The sequence below is a fragment of the Ceratotherium simum genome, chromosome 7 (genome assembly GCF_057802395.1).
Source record: "Ceratotherium simum simum isolate JZ-2026a chromosome 7, ASM5780239v1, whole genome shotgun sequence".
NCBI lineage: Eukaryota > Metazoa > Chordata > Mammalia > Perissodactyla > Rhinocerotidae > Ceratotherium > Ceratotherium simum.
In genome coordinates, this window is record NC_141906.1 from 30,341,060 (window position 1) to 30,360,190 (window position 19,131).

General features: G+C 52.2%; 1 protein-coding gene across 3 annotated transcripts; it reads left to right on the plus strand.

Moving 5' to 3' along the window:
- Positions 1-2,288: 2,288 nt before the first annotated feature.
- Positions 2,289-18,598, plus strand: PLEKHB1 (pleckstrin homology domain containing B1). Of its 3 annotated transcripts, none has more exons than XM_087433433.1 (8): positions 2,289-2,849; positions 5,301-5,376; positions 6,528-6,680; positions 7,289-7,391; positions 8,522-8,561; positions 11,573-11,677; positions 15,709-15,808; positions 16,413-18,596. In XM_087433433.1, the coding sequence occupies exons 1-8, from the start codon at positions 2,832-2,834 to the stop codon at positions 16,547-16,549; spliced, it is 732 nt and encodes a 243-aa protein (XP_087289559.1). In that variant the 5' UTR covers positions 2,289-2,831; the 3' UTR covers positions 16,550-18,596. The 3 variants fall into 3 exon arrangements, with proteins under 3 accessions (XP_087289559.1, XP_087289560.1, XP_014645791.1); XM_014790305.2 differs by lacking the exon at positions 2,289-2,849 and adding an exon at positions 3,964-4,071 and having other exon boundaries at positions 16,413-18,598; XM_087433434.1 differs by lacking the exon at positions 11,573-11,677 and having other exon boundaries at positions 2,297-2,849; positions 16,413-18,594.
- Positions 18,599-19,131: the final 533 nt, after the last annotated feature.

A 19,131-nucleotide genomic window follows, 5' to 3' on the forward strand; every position in this document is an offset into this window, starting at 1 on the left:
AGATGTTAGCTCAGAGCCAGTCTTCCTCAGCAAAAAAGAGGAGGATTAGCATGGATGTTAGCTCAGGGCTGATCTTCCTCACACACACACACTCACACAAAACCCACAATGAGTTGGGGCCGGCACAGTGGCACAGTGGTTAAGTGCTCATGCTCTGCTTCAGTGGCCTGGAGTTTGAAGGTTTGGATCCCAGGTGCGCACTGATGCACCGCTTGTCAAACCATGCTGTGGTGGCATCCCATATAAAGCAGAGGAAGATCAGCACAGATGTTAGCCCAGGGCCAGTCTTCCTCAGCAAAAAAAAGAGGATTGGCATCAGATGTTAGCTCAGATCTGGTCTTCCTCACACACACAAAAAAACCACAATGAGATAACACTTCTCACCTACTAGGATGGCTATAATCAAAAAACAGACAATAACAAGGGCTGGCGAGGAAAAACTGGCACTCTTATAGGTTGCTGGTGGGATTGTAAAATGGTGCAGCCACTTTGGAAAGTAGTTTGACAGTTCCTCAAAATGTTAAACATCGGGTTACCGTATGACTCAACAATATCACACTCAAGACAAATGAAAACATATATCCCCACAAAAACATGTAAACAAATGTTTTAAGCAGCATTATTATAATAGCTGAAAAGTGGAAACCACTGAAATGTCCATCAGCTGATGAATGGGTAAATAAGAAATTCCACACAATGGAATATTATTCGTCAATAAAAAAATAAAGTTCTGATACATGCTACAACATGGGTGAGCCTTGAAAACGTTAAGTGGAAGAAGCCAGTTACAAAAGGCCACATACTACATGATTCCACTTACATGAAATGTCCAGAATAGGCAAATCCATACAGATGAAGTAGATTTGTGGTTGCCAGGGGCTGAGGGGAAAGGGGATTAAGAGTGACTGCTAAAAAGTATAGAGTTTATTTTAGGGGTGATGAAAATGTTCTGAAATTAAATAGTAATGATGGTTGTACAACTTGTAAATATATTAGAACACTGAACTGTACACTTTAAAAGAGAGAACTTTAGGGCCGGCCCGTGGCTTAGCGGTTAAGTGCGTGCGCTCCGCTACTGGTAACCCAGGTTTGGATCCCGGGCGCGCACCGACGCACTGCTTGTCTGGCCATGCTGAGGCCGCGTCCCACATACAGCAACTAGAAGAATGTGCAACTATGACATACAACTGTCTACTGGGGCTTTGGGGAGAAAAAGGAAAAAAAAAAATAAAGAGGAGGATTGGCAATAGATGTTAGCTCAGGGCTGATCTTCCTCACAAAAAAAAAAAGTGAATTTTATAGTATATAAATTATATCTCACTAAAATTACTTAAAAATTTTTACTTGATTTTACTTTGGCTCAAATTGCATCTTGACATAAATTTCTGGATTTTTTAGTAATTAGAGATAGTACAAATTATTCTCACTATATTTTACTCTTTAGAAAAGATAAGTAGTGAATTTTAATTTGATAAACCAGTCCACTATTCTCTCAACAATGTATTATCCGAGAGCTGTTCATCCACCAGGGACATTTGAAATAGCAACATACTTTTCTCTCTGCCAATGATTTTTGTTGATCTCAATAAATTTTAGTTGATTAAACAAACAAAGTCTCTCAAGGCCAGGACTGCAGGAGCTGGATTCCTGCTATGCTCTCAGCACCTCTCACTTGTTAAAACCATGCTCTATCCACTGGTCTACACAGCACTGGAGATTAAAAACACAGCTCTCAATGGTAATCATTATGGCTTCAGGGGTCTATGAACTCCCAGGAATTATATGCAAAACGTGACATGTGTGTGATCTTTTTCCTGGGCAGAGTCTACTTCCTTCAGCAGCTTCCCAAAGAGGGTCATTGAGGAACATTTTAGAGACATAAGCCAGGTCGGGCTGCCTTTAGATTCTATAGTTGCATCCGTGGTTTCCCAGCATCCTTTTCTCTTTTTCTTGTCATAGCGCCCTCTCTTTGGTGGGGGAGGAGGGTGGATTTTCCCCCTGAATTCCACACCGCCACTGGAGAATCTTCCTTTTTCATCTGGTTGCTAAATCCAGAGAATGTAATCTAGGAGTCTGCACTGCTTCCCCACCCGACCCCTCTATGAAGGACGCCAAACAGTTGTTCACGGAGGGGAGCAGGGAGAGCTAGGGAGAGGGCAGGATCCAGATTCCCTGAAGCCAGCTCCACTCACTCCTCCCTCCCTCCTCCTTTCTGCTGTGGGGGCGGAAAATTTAGCCTGGAGAAGGTAGGGGTGGGACGTCCCAGAGACAGACGATATAGAGTTGGAGACAGCTTAGTTTTGGAGAGCTGCTTCCTGGGGCTGCACGGAGGGGATGAGCTCAGTGGCTAATAGGATCGGCCGTGGCAAATCCCCTAGCAAGGCACGCACTGCACGAAAGGTTGAAGCGCCGGGGTGGCTCAGAGGTCAGGATTACAGAAACCCAGGAGCGAGAGAGGGAAGCTTAAAGAGCCAGGCTGCGCAGCCCGGACTGGGGTGATGGCACTGTCCCGCCCGGCGGGAGAAAGCAGATTTAGCCCCGCCCTCGACCGAGAGAGGAGGACTGGCCAGTCCGCGGTCCTGGCATCTTAGCAGTGCTAGGCCAAAACCACCTCCGAATCACGGATGACTTGTTGTTATCCAGTGAACTGAAGGTCCGAGGCAGACATCAGTCGGGGAGGTTGGGGAGTGACTGGAGAGAGAGGATGACTTTTTTAAAGTTCTATGTGCCCCCCACTTCCGGCTCCCACTTGGTAGGACCTTCCTGATCCCCTTATCTCTAAGGCGCTCAGGGAACCTTCTAGGAAATGCTGCCTTGGCCGCCCAGGAACCATGAGCCCTGCAACTCCGGTAAGCAAGAGGTGTTTGGGACAGGAGGAAGGGCCCAGGGCAGGGTGGGTGCCCCTCTCAAATAGGGGATGGGACCAGGAGTCTTTCAGGCCCTGACAAGCCCTGTTATCTGAATGACAGTCCTGGGTCTGCTGTAGGTGGGGGTTTGTGGGGCTGAGCTATTCAAGGAAATGATCCTGGAGGGGCAGACCAAGGTGGTAGATACAGAAACGGTCTTCTTTCTCCAGTTGGGCACTCTGCGATCCATTTTCCATTATGCCCTAGAGGGACCTTTCCAATTCACAAATCTGACCACCTAACTCCTCATCTTGAACCCTCCCCTCCCCGCAAGCTCCAGTCACTAGGACATAATGTCCAAGCTCTTGAGCCTGTCATCCAAGGCCTTCATATTATATCCTTGCAACCCCTGCAGCTTCATCAAGTGACACATCCCTTGCCCTCCCCACCTGCACTCTACTTGCCAAACACACTGAAATACGGCACACTCATTTGAACTTCCTAACCAGTGCTCTTATAAGTCTCTTAGGTTTCCCGTGAGAAACTCCTACTCATCCTTCAAGACCCCTTTAAGTCTCCTCTGGAGACCTTCCTGAACCTCTTGGGCAAAGTCAGATTCTTCTCTCCTGTTGTTGAATCATACTTTGTGCTCTAATTGTGTTTACATTTAGTCTCCCCCACCAGACTGGAAGCTGGGGAAGGAAGGAGAAAGGGCCTTGTCAGATGCTTCTTTGTGCCCTCCACTAGCGCCCAGTGCAGTGCCAGGCACAAACTGAGTACTGTATTGAGAAAACATGGCAAAACTAGGAGCCTGGCTTCTCCTTGCAACCATACTTTTTTCTAGAAAATGGGTTCAAGATTCTTAGGAAAAAGTATTTCAAGATAAATGAGTGAACAAATGTCAGAGCAAAATGAAATCGCAGGTGCAGCCTCTCACCTGTCCTCCTGGTCAGCACAGGGCTACCACCCAAGAAAGGCTGCCTATTGCCCAGTTCTAGGGCTGCAGACTACAAGTCCCAGCATGCCTCGTGCCAGCACATCTCTCCACGCCCCGCCCCCTCCCTGGGGGTGGGGCGGGGCCGGAGGGCGGGGCCCAGGGCGCAGCCTGGGGAGTGAAATGTCCCAGGCGCTCTGGGGCGCACAAAGCGCAGGCGCAGTGGGTTGGGTGGCAGCAGCATCAAGTAGCCGGCGTTTTGGCAGCAGCATCCGCAACAGGTGTAGACAGGTGGGTGCATCAAGGGGGGCGCTGGAGAGGGACCTGGCCCTCTTATCTGACCTGTGTCAGGGCTTGCAGAGGGGAGGGAGCGGCAGGAGAAGCAGGGACAAGGATGGGCCTTCCAGCCCTGGAGTGCCAGCCCTTGCTACGCAGCAAAAGGTGTGAGCAGGTGGGGGAGGGGCAGAGGCACCTGCTCGCAAGAAAATCGTCCTCAGGAACAGAGGGCATCTAGATTCCAATCCAAGCTGCATCACCTAGTTGGACAAGTCATTTGCTGTGCCTCAATTTGTCCATCTGTAAAATAGGAGTAAAGATCCTACCCATCTAACTGGATGACAGTGGGGACAAGGTGAGATAGTATAGTATGTCAGTGGTTCCTAAACTTTGCTGCACATTGGAATCACCTGGAGATCTTTAAAGACTTTCAGTGCTTGCCTCCCGCCCCCCGACATTCTGATTTAATTGTTATGGGGTATGACCTGGGTATCGGGAGTTTTGAAGGCTCCTTCTGGCATAATGGTTAGAAGCCAGGACTGCTGGGTGTGAATCTGGGCCCCACCACTGACTAATCAAGCGGATCTGCGCAAGTGACAGGACCTCTCCAGGCCCCAGTTTCCCCGGAAAAATAACAAGGATTGTTGTGAGGCTTCCGTGAGATACTAGATGAAAGCTCTGAGAGGTGTACCTGGCACATAGTGCGTAATCAGTTATAGCTGCTGTTGAACTATTATTTTATGCACTTCGTAAACGGCTCAGGTGGAGTTCAAATGTGAGGGAGCTTTTTCTTATCATGAAAGTCCCTCATTCACTGCCATGATTCTAATATTCTGTGCTGCCAGCATTTCAAAGTTCCAGGGTTTCTAACATCTTAAGAGTGCCTCACTCCAGCCTCTGCCTGCCTCACAGACACACTTTTACAGATCTAGAAATGGAGGCCAGGGAGAAGGGACTTGGCTAAGGTTATGGAGCTGAGATTGGAATCCAGGCTCCTCACCCCCCCGCCCCCACCCGAGCACAATGGGTGGCTGCCCTGCTGGCCCCGCCAGGACAGTGCTCCCATTATCTGCCTGCAGCAGAGAATGGGGAGGAGACAGGCAGGCTTGCCCTTGTTTGTCTACCAACACTCCCTTAAACGTTTCCGTGGTGGCTCCCCCAAGGAGGCTGGGGCTTGTCTTCTCTCTGGGGAGCTGCTCTGGAGCTGCTGATGAGGCCTGTGTGTCCTGTGGCTCCTCTGACAGGTCCCGCCTGACTCCGCCCTGGAAAGTCCTTTTGAAGAAATGGCCCTGGTGAGGGGCGGCTGGCTGTGGAGACAGAGTGAGTGGCCTTGGGCCAAGCCCTTGTCTGTCCTGCACCTTGTCCAGGGGCAGGGGTGAGGGAAGGGGCTTGTTGGGCCTGCCACAGTGAACCCTCTCCTCAAAATCAGGCCCTTTTTATCTTCCCCTCCTTTGTCCATGCTCTTCCCTCTGCCTGGAATATCCTTCCCATTCCTGACTGCTTGGTAAACTTCTACTTATTCTTCGAGAACTAGCGCAGATGTCCCCTTTTGTGAGGAGCCTTCTCGGACTTTTTCTCTAACCCCACCCCAGACCCTGCTGTAGCACCAAGCTGGGTTAGAGGCTCCTTTCTCTGTTCCCCACTGCCTCATACATACCCCTGTTATAGCACAGATCCCCCCCTAATATAACTGTCTTTACCTCTCCCCCACCCCATACTAGCCCTAGCCTGTGAGCTCCTCAAGCGCAGGGACTGGGTTTGATCCTCTTTGTGTCCACAGTGCCCCGGCCCAGGGCTGGCCACAGAACAAAATGAAAAATGCCTCTGTGCTTTGGAATCCGTAAAGCTCTAAGAAGCTGTCATGTCTTTGCCCTTTCCTGTTAAGATTTCCAGTTGCAAAATGTCTGAAGCTAGGGCTCAGGCTTCCAGACCCATCTCTGACCAGAATCATGATCTGAACCCGACCTATCCTGGGCTGGAAGCCCCACGTCCCACGACCCAGTCTCAGTTCACTCAGTTCAGCAAACACTGAACCCAGGTCCTGCTGGGGGCCAGGACCCGTGTGGAAGAGCTGCAGACCCCTAGTCTGGTGGAGGAGGCAGGCAGTACACAAATGACCATCACACAAGTCGGAGATAAGAGATAAGATGGAGGCTCAGGGTAGGGAGAGGTCTTTCCCTTAAAGAGACCTGGGGCTTGGCCTTGGAAGCCCACAAGGAATGGCTCTGGTCACTCATTTACTGTTCAACACATTTATGCAGCCTCTACTATGTGTAGTTGCCTCCAGTGGGAGGCAGTTGGTGAGCAAGCCAGAAAGAGGCCCTGCTGTAATTTCAGGGGGTAGATAGACAAGGACGGGGGTGGTTATAACACGGGGGGCTGGGGTGAGGGGATTTGGAGCCCATCCAGGGCTCCTGCCCCCGAGTAGGGTCTGCTATCAGCCTGCCTGGCGGGTCTGGAATGTCACACAGGCTCCATCCTCCGCCGCTGGAAGCGGAACTGGTTCGCCCTGTGGCTGGATGGGACCCTGGGCTACTACCAAGATGAGACCGCGCAGGATGAGGAGGACCGCGTGCTCATCCGCTTCAATGTCCGTGACATAAAGATCGGCCAAGAGTGCCAGGGTGAGCAGAAGCCCCTTCCTCTCTGGCACTGTGACCATGGACATGGCCCTCCCACTGTGTCTATCTGAGAACACCTGCATTGGAAGGCTCTTTGCAGCTTTCAGAAGGCTTCCACAGACATTGCTTCTGGGCCTCTATCAACTCCAATCCCTGTGGGTATGAATTAAGAAGTCAGTTTCTTGCTGAGTTCCTACCCTGTACTGGGCCTGGGCCCTATGCTTCAGTCACAGAGGTGATTCAGACACAGTTCCTGCCCTCTAGGTGCTGGGAACTGGATAAAGATGAAATGAGATACGGAGACTCAGAGAAGTTAAGTGACTGGCCCAGAGTCACACAGCAAATCTTCTCTACCGTGGCTCAGGCCACAATTATAACAGGGTAACTGGGAAATAGATGTACCTAACTAGGGAAGCAGGCAGTGTGGAAAGTTGAAAAGATCTAAAGAGTAGAGCAGAATCCCAAAGAAAGTGTGTGAGATCAGAGGAGGTTGGCAATGGCCAATAAACACGACTCAGAGAAGTCAGTTCCTATTCTTGTTCCTGGTTTACCTGGGGGATCTGGGGCCTGTGCCCCGTGGAAACCCCATATATATGTGTGTCTGCCTCTAGATGTGCAGCCCCCAGAGGGCCAGAGCCGAGATGGCCTGCTGACCGTGAACCTACGGGAGGGCCCCCGCCTGCACCTGTGTGCGGAGACCCGGGATGACGCCATGTGAGTCGCTCCCAGGAGAGGATGTGGTGGGATCCTGGGGAATGTGACCAGACGCTTCCTTCTCATTGGGCCTTCTGGTTCCCTGAGGGTAGGAAGAGGGGACAAAGACCAATCAGCATGGTGGTCTCACTGGAGGCTGGGCAGAATGGACTTGAATGGCTCAGGGTAATTGGTATGGTATCCAGTAAATTCCTCACATGGTCTGTGATGAACTCAGGACTGTTGGGGGTGCGGTGTGCACACCTGCCTCAGGTGGGTGGTCCCTGACCATTCAGAGTCGGGTATTGAGCAGCCTCTGAGGTGAGCACTCTCTTGGGGGTGATACAAAGAAACAGAGCCCAGTGGCATCTTCAAAGGACCCTCCTTCTCACTCCCTTCTGAGAAGATGCTGTGGTGGGGGGACTCTGATCTGAGGGGTAAACCGTGACCTGCCTAACGGAGGCAGCCCGCTGTGTCACAGGGGCACCCAGTGCCACATGCAGATCCACTCTTTGAGACAGGGCATGTCTTCCTCAGGCACCGTCAGCTCACTCACATTCTTTCCCTTCCTACTCTCTGGCAGAGGGTCCGTTAGCCTTTGCACTGTAGGAGAATGAAAGAGATGGGGTGTGTGGGAGTGGGGGAAGCTGAGCTCTGGGTAGACAAAGCACAGAGCTGCCTTGTCCACCCCAGCCAGGTGCCATGGCAACCAACAAAGGCCCAATTGTCCAGTGTCCACTGGGCCTTCCCCGGGCTTTGGGGTCAGAGCATTGGGGAACTGTGTTTGGAGGTTTGGGATGTGGAGGTGGGCTGTAGCTGGAGAACCAACCCAGGCATGTCAGAACCTGAAGGCCTCTAAGAGACCACCCAAGCCCAGCTGTCTATTGTCTAGATGGGGAAACTAGAACTTCTAGAAGGGAAGAGACTATGGGCTAAGAATGAATTAGGAAGCTCCAGCTAAACTGAGGGCCCATCCATGTGACTGGGGCAGGGGAGGGGCCCCCTTTGCTACCCAAGGGAGTCAGAGGAATCTCCCCCTTCACGAGAGACTGGGGCTAGAGGCTGGGTTGAGGAGGAAAGTCTAAAATGTAGGGGCCAATCCCCCTTCTCCCAAACTCCCTCCTCATGGTCTGGCGGGGTTTGCTTTGCAGAGCATGGAAGACAGCGCTGCTGGAGGCGAACTCCACCCCGGTGAGCCCCCATTCTCTCTCTCTGTCCTCCCAACCCCTGCCTGCCATGGAATCATGGGTGATTCAGACTCGGTCTCTGCCTGCCAGGGGTTCTTAATTCTCATATATGTGAGTGAATAGACTCTGCAGACTCAGACGCCCTGAGTCCCAAGTGGAAAAGGACAGAAGACAGCCAACTGGTGCTTGGAGGAGGGAGAGAGAGGCCTCCAAGAAGGCTTATTGAAGCAGGTAGCATGTGAGCTGGGGAAAGGAACTGTCTTTTGTCGAGCAACTATTATGTTCCAGGTATGGGTGCAGGTGTGATTCCAGCTCCTCCTCATGAGTCCTGTGAGGTTGGAACTGTTGTTCCCGCTCTGCAGATGATAAGATTGAGCTTCATTCATCCACATGACAGATATTTACTGAATTCCTACTATGTGCCAGGCACTGTGCCAAGGGCCAGGGATTAGAGGTAAACTAAGGAGATGTGGGCCCTGCCCTCCTGGACTCAGCCTAGTGGGGAGCCAGATGTGAAGCACTAATTACAAAGTTAATGGTTGCACTGCAATGGTGGTAGCTGCCCTGACAGAGACGTGCAGTGTGCATTCAATGTGCCACCACCTTGGTGGCCTGATCCAGGTGGGAGTTCAGACAAGGCTTAAGATGAGACCTGAAGGATAAACAGAAATCGACTGGGTGAAAGGGATGGGGTAGGTTGAAGGGAACAGCTTTCCAGGCAGAGGGAACTGCATGTGCAAAGGCCCTGAGAGGGGTTAAGACTTTGGCAAGTTGAAGCACAGAAGGAAGGCTGGGGTGGCTGGAGCTCAGGGAGAGGCCAGTGGGGAAGGAGGGTTGGCAGGGCCAGGCCTTTGGGTTGTGTCAGGGATGTTGGTTTCTGCTAAGAGCACCGGGAAGTCATTGAAAGTTTTTAAGCAGAGGGATGGCATAGACAGATCAGACCACATCTGTATTTTTAAAAAGATAGTCTAGCTGGTAGGTAGAGAATGGATTGTAGAGGGTTAGAGTAGATGCCCGGAGACCAGTTAGAAGGCTGGGATAGCATCCAGGTGACCAACGGGACGTCTGGACTAAAGCCTTGCTGGCAGAGACAGCTGCTGAGGATAAGACAGATTTAGGAGGTAGGGTCAACAGAGGTTAGTGATTGATGGTGGTGTGGGTTTGAGGAGGCACCCAAAGCCCCCAGCTCAAGGGTGGCCCGGCTTGGCCTCGATCCCCATCTGCCTGACTCCAGATTCTTTGCTTGCTGCTTCTATCTGTGAAGCCCCTTCTCATCTAGAGAGAAAGTCTGCTGGGAAGTGGCAGTGAAGACTGGATGCATTTATAAATCCCCTTGGGCATCCACCTGCTGAGGGCCAGGCATTGTGCTGAGCACCTGGCACTGGTTATATCATTTAATCTTCCAACAACCCTTGTAGCGGGTGGGATTTTTAGTCTCATTTTACGGATAGGGAAGCTGAGGTTCAGGGGGACGTGACTTGTCCAGAGTCTCACAGTGTGTTTTTTTTATTTTTCGAGGAAGATTGGCCCTGCGCTAACATCTGTTGCCAATCTTCCTCTTTTTTTTTTTTTTTTCCTCCCCAAAGCCCCAGTACATAGTTGTGTATCATAGTTGTAGAGTTGTAGCTCTTCTATATGGGCCGCTGCCTCAGCATGGCTTGATGAGTGGTGTGTAGGTCTGCACCCAGGATCAGAACCGGCAAACCCTGGGCCACCGAAGCACAACGTGCGAACTTAACCGCTACACCACAGGGCTGGCCCCTGAGTCTCATAGTCTTAAGTCAGTAGAAGAGCCTGTATTGGAACCTAGGTCGGTGAGATTTTGACGGGAGGGCATTATTGCAGAAGAAACTGCATGAGCAGAGGTGGGGAAGTGATATGTGCACGTGTGTGTGTGCAGACACGTGCGTCTAAGGGCCAGGAGTCTGGCCTGGCTGGAGGATAACACGTGGAGGGAAACAAATGGGAGTGATGACCTCTGGGGAGCCACGTCACGAAGGGCCTTGAAGTCCAGTTGAAGGAACTGAACTTTATCCTGAGAGTTGTGGGGAGCAATAAAGGGTATTAAGTAGGGAGGGCTGTGGTCAGACTTTGGCGAACAGACTCAGGCTTCTGGGTGGAGGCTGGATTAGAGGAAGCTGGGAGAAAGGAGGCTGGGGCAGTGGTCAGCAGAGTAGAGGGACCCCTGGTTGGGCTAACCTGGCTCTGAGCTCCAAATTCCCCTTATGCAGAGCAAATCAGTCCCACCCAAGGGAGGTGGAAGGAAGGAGGTGAGAGCTGACCGTTCTGCACTCTGTGACTCTGTGAAGCTGCCTTGTTCCTTCTCTGCCTGTCCACCTTCCTGCTGCTCTGCTCACCACATCTCTCTGCCCTGACCCTCTACTCCACCTCCCACTGCTCTCCTCACACACACACCCACCTCTGGTCCCAGGGCTTGCTCGAGTGGAGTGTGTTTGTGCCCCTGTGCTTTTGTACTAGTGTCTGCCTGTCTGTGTTCATTCCTGTGCCTTTGGGCTTCTCTCTGTGCTGTGCCTATGTAGGAGTAACCTGTGCTTTGTCCTTCCACATCCCATAGCTTCATACCCCACTCTGGGTGGAAGTTCCAGGAGGAGCCCCTGACCCCGGCTGTTCCAGGGAACACAGGGCCAGAGGCACAGCCAAGGGCAAGGGGGGCCAGTGAAGGGGGCAGGTGGGTGGAGGGCAGATCAGAGCTGTTCTGTCCTCCCTGGAGCCTGGGAGCCTCAGAAGCCTGAAACAGGGCTTCTAGCCTGAAAGTGGGCTAATTCTGGAGAGACGAGACTGGTCCTTCTTTTCTGTGTAACTTTGGCAAAGTCACCACCCCCTCTGAACCTCCCCCCATTACTGTGGGCTGAGGAGGAAGAGGACACCCCCTTCCCCTGCCCCGCTGGCAGAGGGCTCTGGTAGGGCCTGTTAAGAGCTCTGAGTCTCTCCAGATGTAGAGGGCCTCTGACACCTCCCTCCCTCCCCCTTCTTGGGTTTCTGTGGCTTGAGCAGGCCCCAGCTGGAGCCACCGTCCCTCCCAGGAGCCGCCGGGTTTGCCCCAAGGTCAGGTGTGTGACCCGCTCGTGGAGCCCCTGTAAGGTTGAGAGGCGGATCTGGGTAAGTGCTGGTTCAGCCCTCCCTGCCTCCATTCTGGCCACCAGGATGTGCCTCCAAAAGTGGGCCTGGTCACATCCCTTCCCTGCTCACAAACATTCCATGGCTCCCTATCACCCACAAGACACCAACCACAGCCCTGCTTTCAAGGTTCTCGGGATCTGGCCTGGGCCAGTCTTACCTACCACATCCACCTCATCCCCTGTGCTCTGATGGCTCTGCTGTACCCTCTGCTCCCGGCTGCGCCAGACCTCTTCCCTCTTCCCAGCCTTTACACATGCTGTTCTCTCTGCTATGAAGACCCTTAGGTTCCTTATTCACCTGAAAAACTGATGCTTATCCCCTAGGACCCACCTCAAAGGCTGCCACCTCCTCAGGGAGGACTTCCCAGACCTCTAGGCATTGTCACTCCCCCCCACAGCCTGCTGCACTAATGCTTAGTGCTGTCTTCATTCTGCCTGATTTCAAGTCCATTTATTTCTATCTCTGTTCTCCCATGAGACCTGGAACTTCCTCCAAGTCCAGGACCAGGTCTGATCAGCTCTGCCCCTGTGGAGCCTGGCACAGTGCTGGGTATACAGCGGGTGCTCAGTGAGTGCTTAGTGATAGGGACAGTCTATTTTGACCCTCCTTATTTCTGGTGCATGAGGATCGGGCACAGGTAGGCCTCAGGCACTGTTCACTGAATGAGCAAATGAGTGAATGCATAAGGGAAGGAAGGAGTGAAAAGCCTCTGTTATGTCCTCACCTCTGCATGTTATAACCTAGTCCATGTCTGTCTCCCTGCCCCCTTCCCCCAGTGTTTCTGGAAAGCAGGATTTGGGGATGCATCGTCTCTCTGTCCCCAGTGCTCGGCCTGACATGGGGTGGGCGCAGTGGGGGGACTTGCCTCAGAGAACCTGTGGTCTTGTAGTCAACTGTCAGCTCCTTTTCTAGCACAGTGGTACTCAATGTGACTGTGCATTACAATCGCTTAAGGACTTAAAAAAAAAAGTACAACTGTTCAGATCCTACCTCAGGATGCTCTAATTTCGTAGGTCTGGGCTGGGGCCTTGGAAATCTGTGGTTTAGGAAATCTCTCCTGGTGATTCTTTTTTTTTTTTTTTTTAATAATTTTATTTATTTATTTTTTTCCCCCCAAAGCCCCAGTAGATAGTTGTATGTCATAGGTGCACATCCTACTAGTTGCTGTACGTGGGACGCGGCCTCAGCATGGCCGGAGAAGCAGTGCGTCAGTGCGCGCCTGGGATCCGAACCCGGGCCGCCAGCAGCGGAGCACGCGCACTTGACCACTAAGCCATGGGGCCGGCCCCTCTCCTGGTGATTCTGATGTGGAGAACCACTGAGCTCAGAAGTGCTAGGACCACCCAGTTGCATAGATGTGGCTCTGCTGGATTCTCACTGTGCCCTGGGAGTGGGCAGTGTAGGAAAGATTGTCCCCATTGATAGATGAGAAAACTGAAGCTCTGAGAGGTTACATCACTTGACCAGGGTTACTTAATTCATCAGTGGCAGGGCTGGGACCCCCAGCCCAGCATTCTGAGGCATCCCTCGTGCCCAAACTAGGATACAAATTTGTTTCAAGTGGGGATGCCTAAAAACAGGATTTAAAGGACTGTAAACCTAAGTACACAACAGCCTTTCCCAGGGAAGGGATCTGTTAGCATGTGGCTGGTCCTGTCCTCACCTGGAAAAGGGGCTGGGTCTGTGGAGAGGGAGAGGATGGGGGATCAAGCCCTTAGGTTCTGTCCATGAGGTCTCTGAGGGATCCCCTGCCCCGTTGCCAGGTGACCCACATGAGTTTACCTCTGGGCCTCCCAGGCCTGGAGGGTAGAAACAGGTACCCCACAGGGACATGAGGTGGTGTTTTCCTCTCTCTCCAGGGTCCGACAGGGCCACTGGCTCACTGTGCAGATGCAGTGCAGGTGTAGGCTCTGGACCTCAACTTCCCTACCAAAATTGGGGATCTGAGTGCTTAGATCCCTCGAGCCCCTCCTAGGCATGGAGCTTAGATCCTGGCCACCCCCACAAGAAAGCCCTATTGGGTCACCCTTGGGGAAGGAGCAGAGTGAGGGAAGTCACTTGAGACTGAGCATTGTTTGTCTGAGCCTCCTGCATTGCCCTGGGACGGGTCATTGTCTCTAACCTGAAACTGGACTTAGAGTTGGGTGACTTTACTCCCAGTCTGGCCCCGTATTTGATTCATTTGAGATAAATTTAATACATTAGGCACCTACTATGTTCCAGTCAGGCCTGATTAGACCCAGTCCCTGCCCTTGGTGGTAGGGAGGTCCTCCAAGTCTGATGGGAGAGACATACACTCAACAGTGATACAAACAATGACACTACAGGGTTATTGCTGCTGTGATGAGGGAAGTCTAAGGGTTCTGGGTGCCCAGGTGGGACCCCAGCAGAACCCGAGGTTGAGGGAGAGTGATACTTGATTTGAGTCTGAAAGACAGGTAGTTAAATGAAAAAAGATGAGGGGGGCATCCCTATCAAAGGGAGATGGCATGGAGATTTGAAATCACAAGGTGTGCTGGGAGAACTCCCCTTTACAGCCAAATTTCTTGAAAGAGGTGTTATGACATGTTGATTCCATCCCTCACCTCTCAACCATTCTTCAACCCTCCATAGTCTGGCTTCTTCCCTCAACCACTCCTCTGAAAAGTGTTTTTTCAAAGTCACCCACAACTTCCAAGTTGCCAAAACCAATGGCTTATTCTCTTGGCACTGGCCAGGAGGATGGACAGAAGAGTATATTTAGAAGATAAAATCATGAGACCTGGTGGCTGATGTGATGTGGAAGATAAGTGTATGAAGACAAGGGTGCCAACCTGATGTCCTGGTTTGAGTGCATGATGGTGGCATTTCGAGAAAAGCATTTACAGAAGAGCAGGTTTGAGGGGATGGAAGGATGATGAAATCACTTTGAGATGAGTGGAGTCTATGACACCTGGACTTCTAAGGAGAGTTGGACCATTCGAGTGTGAAGCCCAGTTAGAGAGAGAGAGAGAGAGAGAGTGGAAGGGTGCTGAGAAGGAGGAGCCTGGAGAGAAGGGGATCCTGCCCCTTCTGCAGGTCTGCTCCCCCATGGGGAAAATGAGGGGCCTGGATGAGGAGCTTCCATTTATTTCCACATATATTTATTGGTTCTTGCTATTCACTAGGCCCTGCTGGTGACACAAATGAATCAGAGCCCTTGCCTATAGGTAGCTCCCATTTGGGATGCAGACAGGAAAGGCCAGGAAAAAAGGATAGGAACAAGAGGTACAAGCATAATCCACAGAGAACTCAGGAAGAAAGGATTCTTTCTAAGATCAGAAGGGCTTCCTGGAGTTAGGTGACTTTTGAGTTAGGCTTGGAGGGGTTGGTAAAAATCCAATGGGGGAGGGAAGAGGGCAGGGAGTGCACTCCTCCCTTCCAGAAAGAACACTGGCCATTCTTCTCTGAGCCTCTATCCCCAGTTCTGCGGTATGTGGAGATAATAATGCCTGAGTAAGGTTTAGAGGAGGTAACATGTGAACACCTCCCTCAGGACCTGGCACATGGTGGATGCTCGATAATACTTCCCATCCCTACCCTTCCTTTCCCTTCCTTCCTCCCCAACCCCCTTTTATTTCCTGGGCCTGGTGCTTGGCCAGGTCCCCTCCCTGTGACTAGGAGAGTAGAGAAATCCATTGGGTTTCTCCAAGTGGGACCACTGGAGAGCTGCTAGCCAATATTAGACTATGTATGAAGGGAAGTTGGGAGCCATGGAGAATTTTTGCTCAGGGGAGTGCTAGGTAGGAGGCCAGAGCAGGAAAATGGCATCACTGGGAGCTGGATGTGGCCTGGAGTCATAGAGGACACAGACCATGGACCTTGTGGGGAGGCAGGGCCTTTTTCTAGGAGCTTGCTGGTCCCTGGGGACCCATTTCTAAACTTGGTCTGGCGGCTCCGTGGACCCAGAGGGGCCTGAATCAAGGGTGGTGGGTAGGGAACCAAACCCAGGCGAAGGAGTTCCCGGGCAGCTAACCCGTGGGGCTCCCCAGGTGCGTGTCTACAGCCCGTACCAGGACTACTATGAGGTGGTGCCCCCCAACGCGCACGAGGCCACATATGTCCGCAGCTACTATGGACCGCCCTACCCAGGTAAGTCTCCGGCCCGCCCCGTCCCCTGCCTCCATCCAGCGCCAGGCCCCGCCCTGCCATGGTCCATCAGTCGCGAGCAGACCCCACCTTTTTAGTGATTATGGATTTTCCCCGGCGGGACCCTCTGCAAGGCCCTCCCCATTCCGAGACTCCGAATAGTTCTTGGACCAGCGCCCCTCCCGACCCCAGAGCTGAACTCACCTCTCTAGGCCGGCCCCTATTCCACTCGGCTGCCCAGCAATACCCGTTCCTGAGCTGATAGCGACCCCTGGTGGCTAACACGGGAACGGCCGCCTCCTCCCGCTCCAGGGTCTGGTTGTTGGAACCGCCCGTCCTCAGGTGCGGTCTGGAGGTTTCTTAGAGGTCGGGAGTTTCCTCGCGGTTCCACCCTAGCCCCACGGTCCAGAAATGTCCGTAGCAGATCCAAAGCCTGGAACCCGTGGGGACGGAGCGCGCGTCCTTCTCACGTTAAGGCCTCAATTTCTCCAAGTGAGAAGCAGGATGGGGTCAGCGTCTTACCTTCGGTTGGGCTGGAGTCAAGCGGGAGATCTCTCTGCTCCGTCCTCTGAAGTCTCTGGCCCTCACGGGCGGGCTCTCTCTGCAGGCCCCGGCGTGACGCACGTAGTAGTGCGGGAGGATCCCTGCTACAGCGCGGGCGCCCCGCTGGCCATGGGCATGCTCGCCGGGGCCGCCACGGGTGCAGCGCTCGGTTCGCTCATGTGGTCACCCTGCTGGTTCTGAGCCCTGGGACTCGGAGCGTGGACCCTGCGTGTAGACCAACAGACCCCTTTTCCTCCTTGACTCATCCTCTACCATCTAAGCCCTGACCCACTTTGGCCCCTTCATCTCCATTAGCCCCTTCTAGGCTAGGATCATCCCTCCACACAGCACCCCAACCCCCATCGGAAGAAGCTGTCGTCCCAGACACCAACATAGCCCAAAGTCCTTATATCTACCACTAGACACCCCAGAAATCCATTATAGACCCATATGGATATGTTTCTCCCAAACACATCAGGGTACAGAAAACACAACTCACAGTGGCTTCAGGTTCCTCAGGCGCTGGAGACAAGAGAGTCAGGTTCTTTCCTCCGGCAGCTCCAGGCTTGGTGGGGAAAACAGCAGTAAATAAACACTTGACAAGGCAGAGTTATCAATCCTTTGACACATGAGAGCAGAGAGAGACGAAAGTAGGCTAGGAGTAAGGTTGTTGGCAAGAGTGCAGAGCCGTGAACATCATGTCATGTCCACGGAAAGGGGAGTTCAATTGGGCTGGGGTTGGGGCAGGAGTCAGATCGTGATGGCCTTCCAGGCTAAGGAGCTTGCTGGGTAAGGGGGGAGATGTGAGCTCTTTGGAGGGAAGTTTCATGATTGCGCCTATAATGAATATATTGCCTGTTTTGTTAATACTGACACATACCCAAATCCAAACCACTCACTCCCTGGGGTTAGCCCTATCCTTCCCACTACCAGCTTCCTGGGTCTCCTGTTCCATCAGTGCTCAGAAAGCACCTGTTTCCCATGTCAGGGTGCCTGGACAGCAATTGAGCTGAACCTGGGGTCCCCTTGCTGGGGGTAGGTGAGCTCTGTTTGGGACCTCCAGCCCTAGGACATTGCCTCCATCAGGAAATGCATTTCTGGTCCCCAGGAGCTTGGTCCTCTGTCCATAGCTGTGGCTGTCACCATCTCTGGCTTTGTCTCTTCCTTCTCTCTGGGGAAGATGGCAGTGTTTGCCTCTGGGGCCTGATCCAACTTTGTCTCAACCCACGAGGCCCCACATGTGCCCACATGGCCCAGCCATCTCCCCATTTGGTCCCCTTCTGGTTTCCTCCCCCATCCTGTCCCAATCACCAACAGAAGTGCTAACATCCCTGCCCAGTAGCCAGAGTAGCCTGCTAAAGTTCCCTAGTAGATAGGGGCTCCAGTGGCCCTGCTGCAGAGACTAATAAAGGTGTGGTTGGCTCTAGCGCTGGCTTTGGCTTTGTCTGTTTCTCCAGGGGCCCTGTTTCCCTAGGACATCTCCCTGACTCAGCACCTACTGGTGCCTTCTCTAGTCTAGGGAGAAGAGTGTGGATTCTGAGGTCAGGTAGAACTGGTGACAGCATGTTAGCTGAGCAATTTGGGGCAAATCATGTAACCTCTCTGGATCTTGCTTTCCCCACCTATAAGGTGACAGGTTGAAGTTGGCCATACCTGAGGGCTCGAGAGGAGAGGATGCATCTGTCATCTGAGCTGACAGGTGATCCAGGCCATTCCTTGCCTGCTTTCTGAGAGTCCTGTGGTGTTGGGGTCTTTAGTAGGTTCCTATCCTTCTAAAGTTGAATCAATGAGTTGGTCTCATAGAGACCAGGTGGCAAGGGAAGGAAACACAACCATCTTGTATCAGGCCTTTTGAGGCTGCAAGTGACAGAAACCCCCTGCTCAAACTGATTTAAGCCTAAGAAGGGAAAACATTGGGCCAGATAACTGAGAAGTCCAGAAACTGCTTGGTTCAGGTACTCAAGCAGTGTCACTTAGACTTTGCTTTGTTTCCATCTTTACAGCCACTGGTCTGGCTCATTTAGAGGCTGCAGTGATATTCAGCAGCTCCAGACTAATGCCCTCCTGCGTTCAAGTCTAGACAAGAAAGATGCTCTTCCTCCAATATTTTTTACTTATTTATTTATTTTATTTTATTTTATTTTCCCGCAAAGCCCCAGTAGATAGTTGTATGTCATAGCTGCACATCCTTCTAGTTGCTGTATGTGGGACGTGGCCTCAGCATGGCCGGAGAAGCGGTGTGTCGGTGCGCGCCCAGGATCTGAACCCGAGCCGCCAGCAGCGGAGCGCACGCACTTAACCGCTAAGCCACAGGGCCGGCTCCTCTTCCTCCAATAGTGTGAATAAAAGTCCTGGGACTGATGATCATTAGCCCAAATTGGGTCCTTTGGCCATCTCTGAATCTACAGTGATCTGGAAAAGATGGTTTAAAACGACAGGGTTTAGAGCAGGGGTAGAGTGGTGTCCCAAAGAAAACTTAGGGCACTGTTCCCAGAAGTAGGATGAATAAGATGAGAGCTAGGTGGCAAAAACATCAGGTGTCCACCTCAGCCATATTCCCTGAGACACCCACTTAGAGGGAGACACAAACCAACAGCAATGATTCAATGAGGTAAGAGAAGAACATGGTGTGGTGGGAGCTCTGAGGAGAAGGTATCCAACTCTGCCACGGGAACTGGGGAAAGCTTTGGGACAGGAAGTGGAAATTTAGGGTGAGCCTTGAAGGATGAGTAGGAGTTTGCCAAGCACAGAAGGGAGGGAGAGCTTTCCACACAGAAAGAACA

What these genes read in the sequence shown, in the direction of transcription:
- PLEKHB1 (XM_014790305.2), top strand. Translation starts at nt 3,964, where the DNA reads ATGTCCCAGGCGCTCTGGGGCGCACAAAGCGCAGGCGCAGTGGGTTGG. An exon ending in GAGACCCGGGATGACGCCAT is followed by an intron (nt 7,392 to 8,521) that starts GTGAGTCGCTCC and finishes TTTGCTTTGCAG; the next exon opens with AGCATGGAAGACAGCGCTGC. An exon ending in AGGTTGAGAGGCGGATCTGG is followed by an intron (nt 11,678 to 15,708) that starts GTAAGTGCTGGT and finishes GGGGCTCCCCAG; the next exon opens with GTGCGTGTCTACAGCCCGTA.